The sequence below is a fragment of the Hemiscyllium ocellatum genome, chromosome 10 (genome assembly GCF_020745735.1).
Source record: "Hemiscyllium ocellatum isolate sHemOce1 chromosome 10, sHemOce1.pat.X.cur, whole genome shotgun sequence".
Taxonomy (NCBI): domain Eukaryota; kingdom Metazoa; phylum Chordata; class Chondrichthyes; order Orectolobiformes; family Hemiscylliidae; genus Hemiscyllium; species Hemiscyllium ocellatum.
This window is the reverse complement of record NC_083410.1, coordinates 49891011-49911989: the sequence shown is the minus strand read 5'-3', so window position 1 is coordinate 49911989 and position 20979 is coordinate 49891011. Positions and strand designations below refer to the sequence as shown.

Here is a 20979-nt window from a genome sequence, read left to right as displayed (position 1 = left end):
ATCAAGACCAAAATAAATCTTTAAGAATTAAACTAGCTCAAAAGTAACTGCTTAGATCAAGGCATTCAATGCATAGTATATGAAGCAAACAATGCAGATCATTCAAATTCAGCCTTAGTATTTGGGATATATTCTGTTATTTAGTATTTTGTGCTGTTCACATTCAATGATATTCAGGACAAACTCGTGACTTCAGGTATCATTTGTACATCTGGAGGCATGATAATTAGCAGAAGCATGCACTTAAAATGCAGACAAGGCACAAGGTACAGTAGAATTCACCCAAGGACACCTTTGTTTTAAAAGGAACACCATGATCTTTTCAGCTATTTGTCAACAGGTTGCCTGGTTCAGTAACTTTAATAGTTTTTTGTTAATGAATTAGAATTAATTTCCAGGTGACAAGTTTATATGTTGCTTATTGTTATCATAGCACTTTAGACCTACACTTCTGATCTTTGGGCATACAGTAGAGGGTTTACACAAGTTGGAAGAGCTCCTGATGGGTAGCCAAATTGACAATTAAATTAGACCTAAATAGCATGTGGAAGGGGTGGTTTCTATTGACTGCTCATCTTCTGCCTGCACGTACTTGGCGAGAGAGCACACTGTGTCCATCAACACTCTAGGCCTGAGAAAGGTGGGAACTTCAGTGCTTTACTTCGCAATCCAACTCCATTTTGATCCATGCTCCCTAACTAGATGATTTGCACTGGGCTTAAACGGACTTTGCGTGTAAATATCCAGACTAGACTATACAAATTATTTACTGGTGCCAGGTAGTAATTTTAAAAAGGCCCCAAAGTGGTTAGCACTGCTGCCTCACTGCACCAGTGATTAGATCTATTCCAGCCCCAGGTGATTGTCTGTATGGACACTGAGTGTTACAGTTTGCTCCCAATTTCCAAAAGCTGTGCAGGTTAGATGGAATGGCCAAGGGAAATGCAGGGCTATGGAGATAGGGTTAGGGGAAATCGGAGTAGGATGCTATTTGGGACGGTCAGTGCGGACTTGACGAGCTGAATGGACCTGCTTCTACACCGTAGGGTTTATGAGTTGATGATGAGGACAAGAAAGTTCAGTGTGTCAGCTCACTTTGGGATAAGAAAAAAAAAGGTGAACATGGTCATGGCAATTTTAATGCCTGAAATGTTCAGCAAACCCCATCTAAGGCTGCCATTTTTCAATTTGTTTGGCCATGAACCCACCATTAACTTACTTCTAGTTTCCATAATTATCTTTGAATATCAATTCACAAAAGTTGAAATTTGATTGACTAAGAACCTATTCTTCAAACCTAAGCAGGGAGTAAAACCCAAGCATGTTGAAAAAACATTTTGTGAACCAATTTCTAAAACAAAAAAAAAGGACGCAAACCAGTTTTATCAAGAACAAGTTTATAATGCACATTACATTTAAATAGTTTAAATAGTTCAAATAGTCAAGATGTTGGAATGACTTTAGGAAAACAAAATGCAATACATACAATAAGAACAAAATTCCAGATGGATGCTGCAGTGTAGATTTGCAGACAAAAGCAAGTGCATAGAACTGCACCAAAGTTTAGGGTAACAACATACGCAAGAAAAACAAAAAACCTATGATTCATTACAAATCAAAAGAAAAAGCTGAGTGTAAAAGGTTTCTTATTCAAATATATTGATTTTATAAAAAGGAAATGAAAGAAAGGATGCACTGAGTTCACACTTGCCACTCTTACACGGCTCTTAGACTTAGACTTACAGTGTGGAAACAGGCCCTTCGGCCCAACAAGTCCACACCGACCCGCCGAAGCGCAACCCACCCATACCCCTACATTTACCCCTTACCTAACACTACGGGCAATTTAGCTTGGCCAATTCACCTGACCCGCACATCTTTGTGACTGTGGGAGGAAACCGGAGCACCCGGAGGAAACCCACGCAGACACGGGGAGAACGTGCAAACTCCACACAGTCAGTCGCCTGAGTCGGGAATTGAACCCGGGTCTACAGGCGCTGTGAGGCAGCAGTGCTAACCACTGTGCCACCGTGCCGCTCTTCTCCCTGCTCTCAGCATATTTATACTCGCGATGAAATGAACTGAATAGTACTGATCTCCATCATTTGGATACCTGAATTGCATTTGCCTCTTTAACTGAGGAAGAGACAGCAGTTCTTGAAACTGTTCAGACACTAGCACTTTAAGGTGACATGTAATATTGTTTGCAAGCTCAGCTTATTGCACTAAAAAGGGTGTTGAAGAACAAGTAACTAAAATCAGTAAACTTACAATCTTTAACTACAAACTTTTATAACATATACCTATACAAGAATTATCCCTTCTTCCTCCTCTGAAAATATTTCATATATAAAAGGAGGTCTGTAAACCTTTTGTACCAAGTCAGAAGTTAATTTAGCCCAAATGAACATACGAAGTGAATAATTAGCACTCAAAGATTGTGCAAATCTACAGTATTTCAGCAGCAATTCTCAAAACACAAAAAAAAGGTAGAAATAGCATGCCCTAAAGCAATGTGAAACACATCCCAATAAGATTTAGCTCATTAAAGTCTGAACTCAACAGTATAGCTTTGTTTATACAAGCACACTAGTTTTCTTATGAAGCAGGTGGTTCTCATTTTAAAAGGAGGTTCAGCAACCATGGTAGTAGGGAAAAAAAATTCAATGTTATAGACAGACATAGCAATCCTTCATGATCACAAGAATCACATTACCAATTGGTACACAGATTATCCTGCTGTTTTAATAATCATTTTTTAAAAAAATCTTCAAAACAAAGTCAAACATGCCCACCCATTCACTTACTGGAGGCCATGGGCTGTGACTGACAAGAGGGAAAAGCTAATTTGGGTGACTAAACACATCCAAAGACTTGAGGTATGTATAGACAATGTCCAGGCATTCAAACAAGTGTACAGACATACAAATAACCCATCTACGCAACCCTCTAAAATAGTCTGCCACACATGTGGGAGGATCTATAGATTCAGTCTTTTTGGAACAGACTGAATCGCAGTGGCAACAAGGCTGTCCAAAATGATTCTCATTTCCCTCAACTGGAGGGAGTTAATGCAAAGTACATTGCTTTGAACAAAATGTTCTTCTAATTCTAATTTACACCAATGCCACACAAAAATGTAGCAACACTCGGAAGATTTTTCCATTACTCTGACAAACCAATCCTACAGTCAGTCAATCTTGTAAGCTTCCTATTTGGAATGATGTGATCAAGAATTACAGGAAATCTAAATCATTGCTTCATGTGCAAAGAAAGAAGGCCGAAAATGGCAACTAGTCTAATTTCCAAGGTTCAGAAGGTGACTTGATAATTTGAGAAAATGTACAACAATTGATATTCACAAAGCTTCTATAGACTTTAAACTCTCATTTCCTTTCAAATGGACAAGTTCAATTACCAATATTAAGCAATTTGAGTAACTATTCCCCCTTAGGTAATTTCAAACATTTAAGAGAACGATGGAATGTACATAATTCTTATGTTCCTCTAAATAGAGATTTTAGACTTTAAGTTTGGTCTAAATGTATTTTAGAAGCATTGCCAGAGTGCTTTGGCTATAAAATCATATCCTTTGAGAACCAGGACATTTTGGAAATGTGAAGTCCTAAGGGATATGTAACAAAGTGTTGTGACTTTATATCACCACATATCCCAAAACCTTTACAGTCACCAAATGAGACTTTGTGAATCGTTTTCAAACTGGATGACATGAGTATACAGTTTGTAGAAACAAAGTTAAATGATTTTCAAGAAAGTGTGCAAGGCTTGAGGCTTTGTGCAAAGCTATTGCTCTAGAGTAGAATCCACTCAACATAGGGCTGTAAAATTATACAGATTAAAAAGAAATTTTCATACAAAATGTGGTCTACATGGTAGTAGATGTCAGCTAGATGTGAACTATCCAAATCAATTTCAGAAGTCACATTCATTAGATAAATTTAGATGTGTCTGAAATCAAGGAGCAGAATTACTACAAACAAAAATCAATAGTACTTAATGCCTTTTAATGAATCAAAAAATAGATTTTTAGCATTTGTTTTGCCTAATGGTTTACATTTAAAGCTTTTAGAGCAAGTCATATTTGACTTAGATGGTATACACTATTTTCTAATGATAGATGCCAGATCTTGATGAAGTTTGTTGGCTTTTCCCTCAGTAAATTTAGAGCTTGGATTACCTGACATGTTTTTCCCCCCCCACCAGTCACACTTCTCCCTCCCCTGCCACCAAACAAAACATTGCCCACTGTTTTCAAGAAAAAACATTAGCTAGAAGCTAGAAATGAGGACATCTGGACCTAGAAGATTTGCAACTGATCTATTTATGAACTCAAAAACACAAGCCTGATCTCAGATCTTTTCTCCCCACCCCACAAATTCTAAAACAAACAATGTTACAAATGGATTGGTTTAGAATATTGGGGAAAAAAAGTAGATGCAAGCCAGTGTGTCAATGCTCAATTAACATACTTCATTCAACATCAAAAAATAAAAATCACTCACCACTATCAATAACAGACTTGCAACCAACTGTGCTACACCAATGCTAAAATTTAAGTGTTTCCAGACGGAACACAATTGTGATGACAATCTACTTAAAGGATTGTTTTCACAATTTTAATAGAATTAGTACAAAATTTGCAAATTAGAGACTTTACTGAAACCATATAGTGTAAACATAAGTATATGGTTTAAACCTAGCATCAAGCATGGCTTATCATTTAAACGTTTAAATATTTTTGACAGGAGAAATGGTTTCAAAGCATTAGAAGCTGGTATTATGCTTCAGGTTTAGTCTGCAGGATCTTTGAAAATACCAATAAACTCACAGCCAAAGTAGCCAGTAATTCACAAGATTTCCAAATGTAAACAATTACTTACATGGTGCTACTTCCATAAAGGGAGCAGAAAGAATTAGGACTTAAAGATCGCACCAAAAGAAAATATGGGAACTGGAACCTGATCCAATAAATTGTATATTTCTATCAAAATTTTAGAGATAGAGATAGTTTTGAGATTTATAAAATGCAACATAAAAAAATGTTAAGTGCCAGTTTCCTAGAAATTCATGTAAATCCAAAGTTTTCATATTTAAAAAAAAAAGTTATCCAAATTACTTTTGGCAGCTGCGTGACACGTCCATTTCGGGTAATCTCAGACTTGCATGGATTTGTCTGCATTCAAAAAAAAAGGCTATCAAAATAATAGTGGATGTCACAGGAGAAAAAAGTTACAGCAAGATTTTCCTCCAAACTCTGTCTTCTTTGTGTCATCACTGTACAAGTACTGCCAGTTTTTAAACCAAATACCTTATTTGTAAAATACTTTTACTCAAATGGAAGTGAAAACAAATCCATCCAGATCTTGTATCTTCTATCCATCTAACTAGAAATAAAAAAAGTTAGAAAAATCTACCCAATAACTGAAACATATGCCTGCTCAAATAGGTGTATACAGACAAACAGCTCACACTCAGAACAAAAACAATGAATCTTGGCAAATGCTGTCCAGAGATGGATTGTGAACAATTGCAAGTGTGAAATGAAGGAATTAAAAATAACTAAGCAGTACAATTCACTGTTACAGTCCTTTACTTTTACTATGAACTCAACCTTCAATACACGAGGTTGTTAATCTGCATCCTATAGATTTGCCCATCTTTTCCACCTCCCCCCGCCCCCGAGAGAAAGAACTCCCACAACAATTGTTCTTGCAGATTTCAATGTATTTTTTTTTAAAAAAAAACATAAATCACTGGTCCAGAAGGACATCATTCCTCAAAAAGAGACAGAAACAAGTTATTGGCTGGGGTACAAATTCAAGACAGTGATAAAACATTACTTACGAATACTGGTTATAATTAACTGGATTGATGCAAGAATTAACAGATCACTGCATCAAAAATATTTCTGCTATCTAATAATTTAGAGCAATACAATAAATGTAATTTTCAAGCTAGAGAGGATAAAAAGGGTCACATTTTAACCACACCAAAGCAAATTACCCACATGTAATACCAATTATTAGGTTTAACATTCTGGATTTAATGGACTGCTTTTCACACTACTACCCTCCCTCACCTCCCCTCCCCTAGTTTTATATAGCAGCAACTCAAATTGGAGGAGACAAGGAGTTTTACAAGTTGATGTAAAACTGTTACATCATTCTATATAAAAAGTGTTTATAGAAAAACCTAAGTTCGCAAAATGTTACAGCCTTTAATAATAATTAAATACATTTTCTGCTGACAGTCAGTGATGCACTATCCACATTGCTTGTCCCAAAGCTGTGAGAACAGACTCAAGTAGATTCTGATCAGCTGTCCATGAGTTTGCTTTGGAATGTGCCATATATAAATCAAGGAGCAGTGGAACAAGTTCAATAACATTTGTTAGCCACCACTGTTATTTTAGCTCAGTGCCAATCAATTCCAGTTGACAACCCCAATATTTTAATGTCAATAAAGTACCACGTCACTTTTAAAATTAGACAGGCTAAATTTACACAGCTGATTCATATTGTGTGTCTTTGCTTTTTGCAGAATTGTTGCAAGTCTCATTTCTTGGAGTCCTCATATTGGGATGTTCAGGAGATTCTCTGATGACCTCAAGAGAATGAGTGGATGGAGTTTCCAACTTTAAATCACTGGAGGACTTCTCACCATTACCACAACACTGCTTTAAGGCACACTGAGTCTTGCATGGCAGTTCACAAAGGGAAATACGTGATTCAGAGTTTACTGAAGCAAATTCCGGCTGGATGGTTGTGGCATGGATTCCTTCATCATGGAAAAAGTCTTTAATACGTTTTGCTACATCCATGTAAGCAGTTGGATCACGACATTTAATATGGGCTGTTGCAATAATTCTACTACCAGCTAACTGCCAGACATGAAGCTCATGTACAGCCAGTACACCTTCCAAGTTGCGCAGCTTCTCATTTATTAACTCCATATCTATTTGTTTAGGGACCGTTTGTAACAGAATAAGAGCAGATTCCTTCAGAAGAGGATACGTTGTGTACAGCAAAATACATACCATAATACAACATAAAGTAGGATCCAAGAACAGCACCCAACAGGGTCCAGCTTCTGGAATGTTTTTACTATTTTCAGATACGTTTGACTGTGTGCCATTTAGATGGTCTCGATCAACACAATGATCATGTAAACACTTATTAATGCATGGGCCATTTTCAGGACATGGGTTCCAAATGAAGTAAAATATCAGTGCATTTACCACCACTATGACAGAGCCCAAAGCATCTCCCAACACATGAAGGAAGACACCACGCATGTTCAGTTGCGATGCAGAGTCATCTACATCTCCAAATTCATCACGATGGTCATCAAGAACAGAAATTCCATTCAGTTGTAGACCTTCCATACTATTGTCCCTCAGTAGATCTATAGCAAAATAAGAACAGTATTAGACAAAAACATCGATATTCTTTAAAATGTACAATATTCTAATTTCACTTTCTAAATTTACATTTATGATCTTCCCCTTTACAAAGCAGTATTCCGGTGAGGGGGGGCTTAAAAATCAGAATCACAGTGCATGAAAAGGCTATTTGGCCCATCAAGTCGGCATTGAATTTCCCATCGCACCCAAATCCATCTTAGCATTTTGCCATGGCTAATCCACCTAGTCTGCACATCCCTGTACACTACAGGGTAATTTAGCATGGTCATTCCACCTAACCTGCTCATCTATGGACTGTGGGAGAAACTCTTACAAATACAGGGAGAACATGCAACACACACACACACAGAAACAAACCCAGATCCCTGGTGCTGAGAGGCAGCATTACTAACTACTTAGTGAATGTACACCAGACACTGGCTATGAGCCAGGCAATGAACATTCAGTGTAACTGGTCTCAGGATTATCCTTATAGGATATATGTACAAACATAACCCATTCATACTCAATACAAGTAATTTACCTTTTTGAGCTTGTTCCATCATTCAGGAACATCATAGTCAATTTGCTAATTAATTCCATATACTCATCCTGGTCCTGCATCGCTCAATACATTTAGTTAACAAACTATCCATCTGCTTTAAATTTAACCAGTCAACACATATCAATTGCTGTTTGTAAAAAAAGCGTTCCAAACTTCCACAGATTTTTAAAAACAATTTCATGCCCAAAAGATTTGAGGGCAGAGGTGCAGGAAATGAAAGATGTGATTGAGGACATTATTGATAACGAGGGAGGGGAAATTACAGCCCTTGAAGTATGAAGACCTACTTTGCAGCATTTCCCATTTACTAAAGACAACTGTTGATTTTTTTTTCTCCCCCTTCATTTCTAATCCTTTGGCAAGTAGCCCTCTTCCCCATTTGGTATATAAAATCAATTCCAACGCTATTATTTTAAACTCCTTTCACTGACACTGTCATTTTATTAATTTTCATGTTTCCTCATTTTACAGCAGATGTCAGCCTTACATAAATTAGGAGAATTGAAATGGATATACACTCCTTTTTAAAAAAAAACGAAAAGTCTTTATTTTGGATACAAGTAGATTACCTGAATAGTGATAAATTGGGGAAGGGATGATACAGAGATCCAAATGTGTGATGTACCAGTTACTAAAAGTATTCAGATGCAGCTGGCAATGAAGGCAGCAAATGGAACATTTGTCTTCAAAGCAGAGTACTTAAGTACAGAATCTTCTAGGAGAAAGTGAGGACTGCAGATGCTAGAAATTAGAGCTGAAAATGTGTTGCTGAAAAAGCGCAGGTCAGGCAGCATACTAGGAGCAGGAGAATCGACGGTTCGGGCATGAGCCCTTCTTCATTAAATCCAAAAGGCATAAAGGAGCCATGTCACAAGATACTGTTGCAGAAAAATATCTTGAACTCTCAAACTCAGACTTTCCTGACATACGCTAGTCCACTTATCCCAGTCTGTGTTAAAGTTAATCCCTACCTCCACAAAACTACACACTTATCAATCTCCACATTTAAACACAATCACTTTAGTCACAGCTAACAGATGGCTTATACACAATTATGCATTCAAAACATTTTGAACAAAATTAACCTCATTAAGAGGGCTGTTTAGCTTATTATTTTGATAGATTACAGCCTACATTTCACATTCCCAAGCAAAGATTCCACTATCTTTATCCCTGAAGTGATTTCAATCCTTTATGACAGATTGTTCCTCCCATCATTGCATACCCCCACCCCTAGTGGACCTTATAACCTGGAATATTTGGAGTATTCTTTTTAAAATAGCTGCAGTCTTGATAACAAAAAGGTACTTCTATAGCACTGTTAGATACAAGTTAGAGGAACAAACAAACAATTTGGCCTTTCAATTGTTTTCCTTTAATTAATGAGATCAGGATGAATCTACATCTTTAGCCCATTTTATTTTGTACTTTTGGACAGAAAAGTTCTATCGATTTCAGAATTAAAAGCATCAACGGAGCTAGCAACCAGTACTTTTGGGGCAGAGTCCCATACCCCTTCCCACTAAACTCATTTCAAAAGAACATTGTCTACTCAGTTCTAACCAGAGACACCCAGATAATATTCTGCAAATTGACTACAGCAAAAATTTACAACATCAACATTTCCTTCCCAGTTCCAAAGAAGGTGGCCTGACAGCAATGAAAAGAACAATAATAAACACATTCATGTCAGTTGGGCACTTCATTTTAGATGCTACTGAGCTCAAGTGTGGGTAGCGTGCACAAATCAAAGTAAGTGTATTGTGGAGTCAGCATAAGGCACTTAGAACATAGAACAGTACAGCACAGAACAAGCCCTTCAGCCTGTGATGTTGTGCTGAGGATTAATCCTAATGTAAAACAAAATAATTTACCTATGCACCCCTCAATTCACTGCTGTCCATGTGCATGTCCAGCAAGTGCTTAAAATGTCCCTAATGACTCTGCTTCCTCCACCACCATTGGCAAAGCATTCCATGCATTCACAACTCTCTGCATAAAAAGAACCTTCCTCTGACATCTCCTCTATACCTTCCTAACATCTTAAAACTATGACCCCTCGTCTCAGTCAATCCTGCCCTGCGGAAAGAGTCTCTGGCTACTGACTCTATCCATGCCTCATTACCTTGCATACCTCGATCAGGTCACCCCTCTTCCTCCTTCACTCCAGAGAGAAATGTCCGACCTTAGTCAACCTCTCTTCATAAGGCAAGCCCTCCAGTCCAGGCAGCATCCTGCTAACCTTCTTTGCACCCTCTCCAAAGCCTCTGTATATTTCCTGTAGTAGGGAGACCAGAACTGGACACAATATTCCAACTATGGTCTCACCAGGGACTTTTAGAGCTGCAGCAAAGCCTCATGGCTCTTAAACTCTATACCCCTGTTAAATGAAAGCTAAAACACCATGCGCTTTCTTAACAACCCTATCCACTTGGGTGGCAACTTTGAGGGAGCTATGTATTTGAACACCAAAATTCCTCTATTCCTCAACACTGCCAAGAATCCGGTCTTTAATCCTACATCCAGCATTCAAGTTAGACCTTCCAAAATGCACCTCTCCACATTTACCCAGGTTGAACTCCATCTGCCATTTCTCAGCCTAGCTCTGCATCCTGTCTATGTCACACTGCAGCCTGCAATAGCCCTCGATAGTATCAACTGCACCTCCAACCTTTGTCTCATCTGCAAACTTATCAACCTCCTTATCCAAGTCATTTATAAAACTACGAAGATCAGAGGCTCAAGAACAGATAGTGAAGATGGGAAATTCTATGATGGCAATGCCATTGTATACCAGAGGGCAGGGGTAATGAGATAGTCTGACACCACATTACAAAAATGCATTTGACCTCCAGGCAGAATACCTTCCATCCACAACCACTCAACTTTGTCAGCCAAGCGATTCAGAAGCCGGATAGTCAAATCTCCCTGTATCCCACACCTCCTGACTTTTAGGAGCGAGCCTACCATGGGGAGCCTAAGTGCCTTGCTGAAGTCCACATACACAGACAGGTTGAAGGTCAAGCAGTATGGTCATTTCCTCGAAAACCTTTACAAAGATTAGTTCAGCACAACCTGTCCCTCAAAGCCATGCAGAGTCTTTAATCACACTATGCTTTTCCAAATGATCATAAATCCTATCCCTCAATTCTTTCCAAAACCTTGCCAGTCAGTCTTGCATCTTTGGTCAGCCTGTAATTCAGAGAAAGTGGGGACTGCAGATGCTGGAGACCAGAGTTGAAAAGTGTGGTGCTGCCTGGCCTGGCATTTCCCAATTCCCTTTCTTGAAAAGGGGAACAACATTCGATTCCTTCCAAGCCTCCTGTATGACTCCTGTGCAAAGTGAGGAAGCAAAGATCTTCACCACCAGCTTAGCAACCTCCGTTTTCACTTCCCAGAGAACCTAGGATATATCTGGTCAGGCCCTGGGGACTGAATGTTCACCAAAATTTACAACACATCAATTTTATCAATCTTAATCTGTTCGAGCCCATATCCCAGCTCTTCAAAGTTTTCATTCACAACAAAAGGTCCCTTTCCTTAGTGAAAACAGAGGCAAAAAACTCATTTAGGATTTCTCCTATCTGCTCAGGCTGCGCGTACAAGTTCCCTATGCTATCCCTGATCTGCCCTACCTTCTCTCTGATCACTCTTATTCTTCACGTATGCACTTGCTGCAGAACAATCTCAATGATTCTAGCAGCTAAGCATCTGTAGTAGGAGTATGGTTTGGCCAGCACATAGCCAATGGTGACCTCAGGATAGTGAAGATGGGAAATTCTATGATGGCAATGCCATTGTATACCAGAGGGCAGGGGTAATGAGATAGTCTGACACCACATTACAAAAATGCATTTGTGAAAAATATTTCTATCCGCTGAATCATAGGATGGTGTGTGTTATAAACCAGTTAGTGCCAATGTTCTGCAAAAGTAATTCAGCTAATCCCACTCCCTTATGCCCGGAAAGAATTCTGGGTCAGGGGAACATAACTGTCATCTCTGGAAAAGAAAGCTACTCAAATTAGGTCCATTCCTCATACCTCATTATGGATCATCCAAACTACTGTAATTTCAAGCAGAACTTTAGAAAGCAGTAATTGAATAGAAGTACTCCAGTTGGGAATTATTTGCCAGAGCACAAGATAGGTGGGAAAGCAAGTAGAGAAGTAGATCCATGGAAGCTATATGAAGATAGTTTAAGTGAGTAGGCAAAGATGCGGCAAATAGAATATAAAATGTGGAAAAAAACATGAAACTATTCATTTTGGCCGGAAGAATAAAAGAACATTATCTAAATGATGAGACATTGCAGAGCTTGGAGATGCAGAGGAACCTGGGTGTCATATGTATGGATTGCAAAATGCTAATTTGCAGATTTAGCAAGAATGAGATAAGTACATTGTTTCAAAGGGGATGGACTGAAAACAAAGGAGAAATGCTTCAGTTATCCAGAACAGATCTGAATTATTGTCTACAGTACTGGTCACCTTAGAGGACATAAATGCATTGGAAGCAATTCAAAGGCAGTTTATCAAATTAGTATCTGGAATGTGCATGCTCAGAAAATTAAACATGCTGGGCTTGTAACAGAGGTTGGAACATAAGAGATGACTTGATTGAAACGTATCAGATCCTGAGGGATGTTGATAAGGTAAACATTTCCATTTGAAGGGATCTAAAATGAGGGTTCATGGTTTAAACAAACAAAAGCAGACTGCCAATAATAAATAGATGGATGTAAAAATCTTTTCCCACACAGAGTAAGAAGGTTAGATCACATGGAATATAGGGAGAACTATCCATTGGATATGCAACTGACTCGAAAGGTAGAAGAGAGGGGCTGACAGTGGAGGATTGTTTTTCAGACTGGAGGTCTGTGACCAATGGTGTGCCACAAGGATCAGTGCTGGGTCCATTGACTAATAATTTATTAAAAATGATTTGGATATTAGCATAGGAGATATTGTTAGTAAGTTTGCAGATGACACCAAAATTCAAGAGGTGTAGAGGACAGCAAAGAAGGGTACCTCAGTACAATGTGATCTTGATCAGATAGGCCAATAGGACCAAAGAGTGGCAGATGGAGGTTTACTTTAGATAAATGTGAGATGCTGCATTTTGCAAAGGCAAATCAGGGTAGGACTTACACATCTTAATGGTAAGGTCCTAGAGAGTGTTGCTGAAGAGACCTTGAAGTGCAGGCTTATCATTCCTTGAAAGTAGAGTCACAGATGGTGAAGTCAGCGTTTGATATGCTTGCCTTTGTTGGTCAGTGCACTGAGTACAGGAGTGGGGAGGTCAAGTTGGTTAGGCCACTTTTAGAACACCATGCAATTCTGGCCTCCCTGCTAATAGAAAGCATGCTGCGAAACCTGAAAAAGGGTACAGAAAGGATTCACAAGGATGTTGCCAGCATTGGAGAGTTTGAGCTGTAGGAAGGGGCTGAATAGGCTGGGGCTATTTTCACTGGAGCATTAGAAGGGTGACCATATAATTGTTAATAAAACCATGAGGGCATGGATAAAATGGTATAGCCAAGGTATTTTCCCCCAGGTCAAGTGTCCAAAACTAAGGGCATAGGTTTAAAAGGAAAGAGGAGAAAGATTCATAAAAAGTGACCCAAGGGACAACTTTTCTCATGCAGAGGCTGGTGCTGCCAGAGAAATTGTTGGGGACTGGTACAATTACTACATTTAAGAGGCATATGGATGGGTACCTGAATAGGAAAGGTTTAGAGGGCTATGAGACAAATCCTGGCAAAAAGGAACTAGAAGATTAACTTAGGGTATCTGGTTGTCACGGACAAGTTAGATCAAGAGTATTTTTCCATGCTACACAACTCTATGACTGACTATGAGTTAAGACTCTTCGAAATCAGTTTCCATCACTTTTTCAGGAAGAAGGTCTTTAAAATATTTAAGACCGAGAGGAATGGATTATTTGTAAGAAAAGTGACAAAGCTTTAGGGGTAGGCAGGGATAGGAATTTGAGGTTACAATCATATCAGCCAGAGTCTTGAGATGATGAAGCACACCCCTAAGTGCTGAACAACTAGTTCCTGATCCTTGTTCATATATTTGTATTATGAAAACTGTTTGCAAATCTTGTCAGTTTAAATGTTTAACATCTGATTAGAGCCCAACTTCACATGCTAGATTTGCAAGCGGTGTCATCCTGTTCAATATACTTAAAATCAAACCACAAACAGTGTGTCTTAACAGCTTGCAATAATACTATAAATGAGGTCTGTTTCTGTATTGATTCTGCTAATTTTGTACACTTATGGAATAGAATTTGGGAACAAGTTCTGTAAGTTTCACAGGCAATCTTTCACATTTGGATTTTATTTATCAAATCAAAAAATAAATGAAGAGTGACATACATTTCATCATTTGATCGCAAAATCATATACAAATTGCCTCAAATGAAAAGTTTTATTAACAAAAAAAAAAGTACATGTTGTAGCCCAAGGGAGAAAGGGTAGGTGACAACAAGATTGCAGTCATTTACCTACAAAACTAACCTGGTCTACAAAAGGCAACCTGTTGTCATCATGCTCTGGTTATGATTTGGAGATATTAAATAACAACTAGGTCATTCAGGGTATATCAAAAACAACAAAATTGACTGCAAATATTTCAAGTATATTCTTGGAATCTGTCTATGATACAACAGTGTCATCAAAATGTTGTGCAGTAGTTCTGACTTCACCCTCTGAAAAAAAGTTAGTCCTTCACTTGACATTCTAATCTGACAAAAATCATATTACCAAAATATATGATATGACAGATTTCTATTTTGTCACCTCAAACACATTCAAAACAAAATATTCAACCAAATTAAAGAACAATCAAGTCTGGGCATTAATTATAGTGTTTCACTATTAACGTTAATTTGATTAAAACTAACTGAAATATTTAAGATGAAAGTTACAATCTCATGAATAATGCAGTACAATGGCACATCAAGATTAGGGCAAAGCTAACATTAGAGGAGTTCAACTTAATATCTGAAGAACTGTTACATATGCTAGGTTCTCAAGCATTTGCAAGAAATATATGATACAGCCAACATTCTGTTGAAATAAGTTACTTATAGTTCTATTTCTTCAAAAGACATTACAAAGATCATGCATCCACAAAAGGTTTCTTTTATCTTTTAAAAAAAAACGGGAGGAGAGATTAGAACTCCTTCAAACTGCAAATACTTCTCAATCAGGATTCACGGTTTGAAAGAATGCAGAGAGTTCACTCTGCAGGATGCTTACAATGCTACGTACTAAAATTGATGTAGGGAAATATTACTGGAGCACAAACTTTGGCCAGGGGTTAGCAAGTAGGTATTTGCATCTTTCAAAAGAGAAAGTTTATCAAAATTTGAAGCAGTGGGTGATACAGACTGAGCAAGAGCAGCTTTGGATTTTTCTAGGCTGGAGAGTCTCCAATAACTAAGAATTAGAACCATTTTTAAATGATAAGTATGCTAGCTCCTTATTGAAATGTGACTGATACATATTTTGTCCTTCTTCTGGATATATTCTTTATATCACATTTAATTTTTAAAAGCATGAATATTTCATATTACACTTGATCAGACGATGCCAACTCAAATGATGGAATATATGCATGCAACAGTTTTTAAAAGACAAATCAAAACATACTGCTATAGTGGACAATCCTGATTCTATGGAAAATCAAGTACAGTGATTACTGAAATTGTACAGTGTAATAATACTGTGGCATAGTAATGTCCCAACCCCAACCAGGAGATCTGGGTTCAAGTCCCACATGCTCCAGAGGTTTCAGAATCAGAATTTCTACAGTGGAAGCACGCCACTTGGCCTATCAAGTATACACCTACTCTCCAAGAGAATCCCTAGACCCACCTCTATCCCCGTTACCCTGCATTTCCCCATGACTAATGAAGCAAGCTTATACGTTCCTAGAGATTGTGGAGGAAACCCACACAGACATGGTGGAAAATATGCGGAGGAAAACATGCAGACTACAGAGTCAGAGTCAGAGTCTAGAATCGAACCCAGGTCCCCCTGTTAGCAGGAGTGCTAACCACTGTGCCACCATGCTGCCCCTAGGCGTCAATTTCTGACCAGGTTGATTCTAAAATATCTAAACCATAATGATTAGCAGTTAATGCTAGCTTATTTCACTAGTGAAGCCACGTTGTACTTGATCTTCAACTTGCACTAATCTTTCATATATCTTGTCTAAGATGACAGTTTGCTTTTAAATCTCATTTCAACAACCTTAGGTAGCTGGCTCCACCAGAGTTAGGCTTGCCTTGACTTTATTGAAGATTGTCAAAAGCATTATGAATTTTATGTAAAAATCTCAAAGTTCAGTTTTCTGCTCTATTTTTGTTTAATTTCTTAAAATAACAACCAACATCTCTAGGAACCTGGCAATTAATTCCACCCCCAAAACAAAATAAAATCAAAAAACTTAAAACATTGCATTTTCGAGCTCCAACAGGTAAAATCTACTCAAGGGTAAAAGTCAGCATGTGACAATCAAAAAGGTGCAACATCTTCTGTGATAGAACAGGAACACATTTTATGGGCAAAACTTTTGCTAGTGTACTGCACAAGAATGGAGATAAGAATATGGTTTCACATTACCAAAGACAGATAGAACCTTTAAACATTATACTCTGAAATTCATGATTGAAACGTACACGAGAAGCTTGCACAAAACATTCATTTGGTTGGAGGACAACTACACAGAAGCTAGCAGACATATGGGAGTATGGGTTCAAGCGAACAATGAAAGTGGCTGAAAGGGAGTTGTCCAATGATAAAGGCGGCAAATAAAACCAATGAGAAAAACCTGTTGAAATGCTACAGCAGAGTGAAGCACAAAAATAGGAACCAGATTGAGTTATTTTTTGGTAAAGTAAGAGTTAAAAGAAATGTTTAGGAATTATCAAATGGCCTTCGACAAAGTATATCAGACTAATTATATTAAAAAAAAGACAGTTTGTGGGATTAGAAGTAGTTAACAAAAATTGTGCAAGGGAAAGGATGAGGATAGTGGTGAATGGGTGTTTTCAGACTGAGGGGAAATCCATTAGTGGTGCTCCACACAGCTCACCATTAACATACATCAGAAACAGTAATGTATTTAACAGCATGGACTTCAGTATGTAACTTACCTTTTCAAAAATTTTTTTAGGTTAAAAACAAACATTGGAAGTTTAGTAAACTGTGGAGAATAGACTGTCAAACATAAGCACAGCAGATGTATCCTTGAAACAGAAGTGTGAATGATGTATTTTGGTGTAAAGAATTAAAAGAGGCAATAGAAATAGAGAGGTTTTTTTTGTCTGAGGTTTAATTTTGCGTTTTGTTGCTGGAGTAGTGTTCAATGCTAGGCACCAGTCTTTCAGAAGGATGTCAGTACCTTGGACAAAAGAGATTTACCAGAACAGTACCAGGAATTTGGGGGCTTCAGTTATGCAGAAAGACTGGATACTGAAACTGGTTTTGATCTTTAGGGTGGAAAAGTGCAAGGAAGGTACAAAAGGGGTTCAAAATCATGGAAGATTTTGATACAGAAAATGAGAAAGACAGACAGACGGACGGAACAGTACACACTTAAAAAAAGTAATTTGCAAAAAGCACCGAAGGCCTGATGGATATCATAACCAGAACATACTCCCTGAAAAAAATGGTGGAAACAAAGTTTGATAAATTTTTAAACAAAAAAAAGGGTAAAAAGTTTTTTGAGCTATGAAAGAAGGGAAAGGGGACAAGACTAATTGTAATGTCCTTTCAAGAATCTGGCACACAAACAATGGGTCTGATGCACCTTTCACTCGGTATTATTTTATATATACAGAGTGGCAAGACAATCCAGTAAGAACAAGGTACAAGGCTCTGAAAATGGGCCAACATCTCAGGAGAAACGCAGCTAATAACACAAATTTGAATGAGAACATGAACCCACGATAAAGAACTTAATCACCACATACCAGCAGCTCTATTATTCAGAAGCGTACGCCACTGATCAATCACGTTCACAATAAAAGAAACCAAAAGAAACCTTGCACTTAAAATCAGATATTTAAAACAAATTTGCATTTTTCTCTTTTGTATCATGTGCAAAAGATTTCCAAGCACAAAGTTTGAAGTGTACAGTACAATCAATTGAAGCCAACTACACATTGCTTTTTCTGGGACAAGCAATTTTTTAAAAAGTGACCAGTTAATTTCTCAGCCATCAAAAAAAAAGGTTGACCAAATCAAGTGGTATGGAATATTTAGCTAATAACATGTAGGGAAAATGGAAATGGAAGAATTCATTGACAGGGTGAAATAACATGATCAGAATGGACTTTGTGAAATAAACACTGACTGCAGCAACATGTAAGATCGAGTTGTAAAGTTGTACACAACTGCTATCTTTTTTCCACTACTGCCCTGCATCACAAAAGTAACTCAAAAAATACATGCAGCTTACATGTACAATTATCCATTAACGTACATTTTTGCCATTTACAGATTCTCTTTTGTAATCAAAGTCAATACATTGACCAATTTTAAACTAGTTAAATCAGAACATAAAGGCTTAATATCTTGCATTATACCCAATATCAGACACTGCTGTCACTACAAAGAGTTGATGGCAGTGACAATATCAATGGTTTATTAATCTACACGCTAGATTTATAACTGAATGGCATTTGATTGGAGTTAAACTAAAATTCAATTATTAAATCTGGAATCAAATGCAAGTCTAATGAAACCAGGTCAATTATCAGAAAACAAAAATCTGGTGAAATACACAAAGTTAGACTGCGACTTGAAAATGAAGAGAGTGTGCAGGATTATGGGAGAAAGCAAGGGATTAGACAAAAGAATCACTTATTGTTGCTGCAGCAACTCTCCAATGAACCAAATGGCCTCCTACTAAAGCTACAATAATTCTTGTGTTGTCTCCTTCAATCATAGAAAAGTGGTAAAATTAATAGATCTATCATAATACCAGATGTGCTGTGGATCTTGCATTGGAGCAAAGCAAAAAATAGTTTCCAATTAAGTTTTCTGACATGTCACTATCAAATTGGCACTGGAAACTCTGAATACATAGGCAATGGTTTGGACATGCTGAAAAAGTATACGAATAGTTTATTCCGGGTTAAAGTCCCACCTGCCAGAGGCTGGTGTCACACTTAACAGGCTGGTTTAAAAATATCTACAAATAGGTTGTGCACACCTCACCGCCAACGTCAACTGTGCTGTTAGGTGAAGCAGAAACTGACATAGGACTGAATATTAGCTACAAGCCGGATACAGTATAAATCGAACCATTAGAAATTAGCCTTTAAATTAAGGTTAGCTGGTTATTTGCGTGGCTTGAGGTCATCTCAGTTGTCATCTGAAGCAAACCATACTGAAACAACGCCAGGTAATGCCACAGAAATAAGATCGCCAGTGAAGCCCTAATAGGTTAAATGTGCTTCCTCCACTGGGAATTTTCGGGCCACAGCGGCCTCGAATTAAATAGAAATGGCTTGCGGTGCGGGTTCAAATCTGTCATGGCACTTTACTACAAGCAAACGGAGAGAAAGGACAGACAGAAACGAATGGATCTTTCCCCACAAAGAACAGCTTTTGTTTTGTTGAGATTGCAGACCCCATTCCCAATGAGCTGGGCACCGGGACTGGCCCCAACATCTGAAAAAAAAACGAAAAAAAAGGTGTGAGCGTTGACAAGGCGGGGACTCCCCGATCGCCACACGTACCGAATACATCCTGCTTGTCGGGGTTTATACCGTTGATGGCGCTGCCGCTGACGAGGATGTTGATCTCCTCCTGGTCACGGACGCTCGTCCCGTTGCCGGACAGTTTCTCGGCCTCGGCCCTCTTCTTCTTGCGGAGCCAGTGGCCCCCGCTCTCCGAGCTGGAGTGAGAGTGAGAGTGCGAGTGGCCGTGGGCCGCTCCTCCGCCGGCGGCACTGCCGCTGCCGTGGAACATACAGAGCCCCAGCAGGTTGACCAGGAGCCCGGCGGCGCCGACCCCGGTCACCACCAACGCGTTGTGGATCTCCCGCGGCTCGCTGAAGCGCTCGATGGCCTCCAGCACGATGGTGAAGCAGAGCGCCGTCAGGAAGACGGCGTTGACCAGCGCTCCCATCACCTCGGCGCGGATCCAGCCGAACGTGTTCTTCGCGGTCGACTGGGTCTTGGCGGCGAATCGCACGGCGATGAGGGCCACCACCAGGGCGATGACATCTGACAGCATGTGGAAGGAGTCGGACAGCATGGCCAGCGAGCTGGTCAGCCGGCTCACTACCACCTCCACCACGAAGAAGCCGAATGTCAACCACAACATGCACATCAGGCGCGCCCGGTTCGGCTCGCAGTCCATCTTCCCGCAGTCTGACAACAAGCGACCAAGGGAGAGAGAGAGAGAGAGAAATACAACGGTTCCAAGGAACAAAGGACCGTTCAACGTTTAAAAATAACGGCTGGAATTTAAAACAAAATAAATGGGGTGGGGAGTGGAAGGAGAAGAGCTAAGCCGAAAGTTCTAGAGAATAGAAAAACAGACGTTCCATTGTTTCACCCAACCCGTAACTATGCAGACGCTTACAAAAAAAACTTTTGCACCCGGCAAGTTTTCCTTTCTGCGCACGGTATTTTTTTCTCTCTCCCTCTATTTCAACACGGGCCCCATGTCTCCCCCTCCCCCACAAACCTACCAGACCCAGCCTGTGGCTGAGGCCGATTGGTTGTAGCTGTACAGTCTTTATGCTTATTCGTCAATCTCGGTGTCAATCATTTCCATCCCGCCCACTCTGCGCACTGCTCCACCGGGTTGGTTTTTAAAGGCTGCGTTTGTCTTCCCTTCCACCCACCCGTTGTGACGTTATCATCACTCATTGAGCCGAAAGCAAACCGCCAACCAATGGGAATGGATCTTACCCCATCTTTGGCATTACTCCGCCGTTGATTGGCTACTCTTCTCGACT

The 20979-nt window shown here is 39.1% G+C and overlaps 1 protein-coding gene across 1 annotated transcript; it reads right to left on the bottom strand.

Moving 5' to 3' along the window:
• Positions 1-1380: 1380 nt before the first annotated feature.
• slc30a1a (solute carrier family 30 member 1a) lies at positions 1381-20681 on the bottom strand. Its single transcript, XM_060831494.1, has 2 exons — positions 19751-20681; positions 1381-7425 (listed from the first exon to the last, which is right to left on the bottom strand). The coding sequence occupies exons 1-2, from the start codon at positions 20373-20375 to the stop codon at positions 6521-6523; spliced, it is 1530 nt and encodes a 509-aa protein (XP_060687477.1). The 5' UTR covers positions 20376-20681; the 3' UTR covers positions 1381-6520.
• Between the last annotated feature and the right edge of the window lie 298 nt (positions 20682-20979).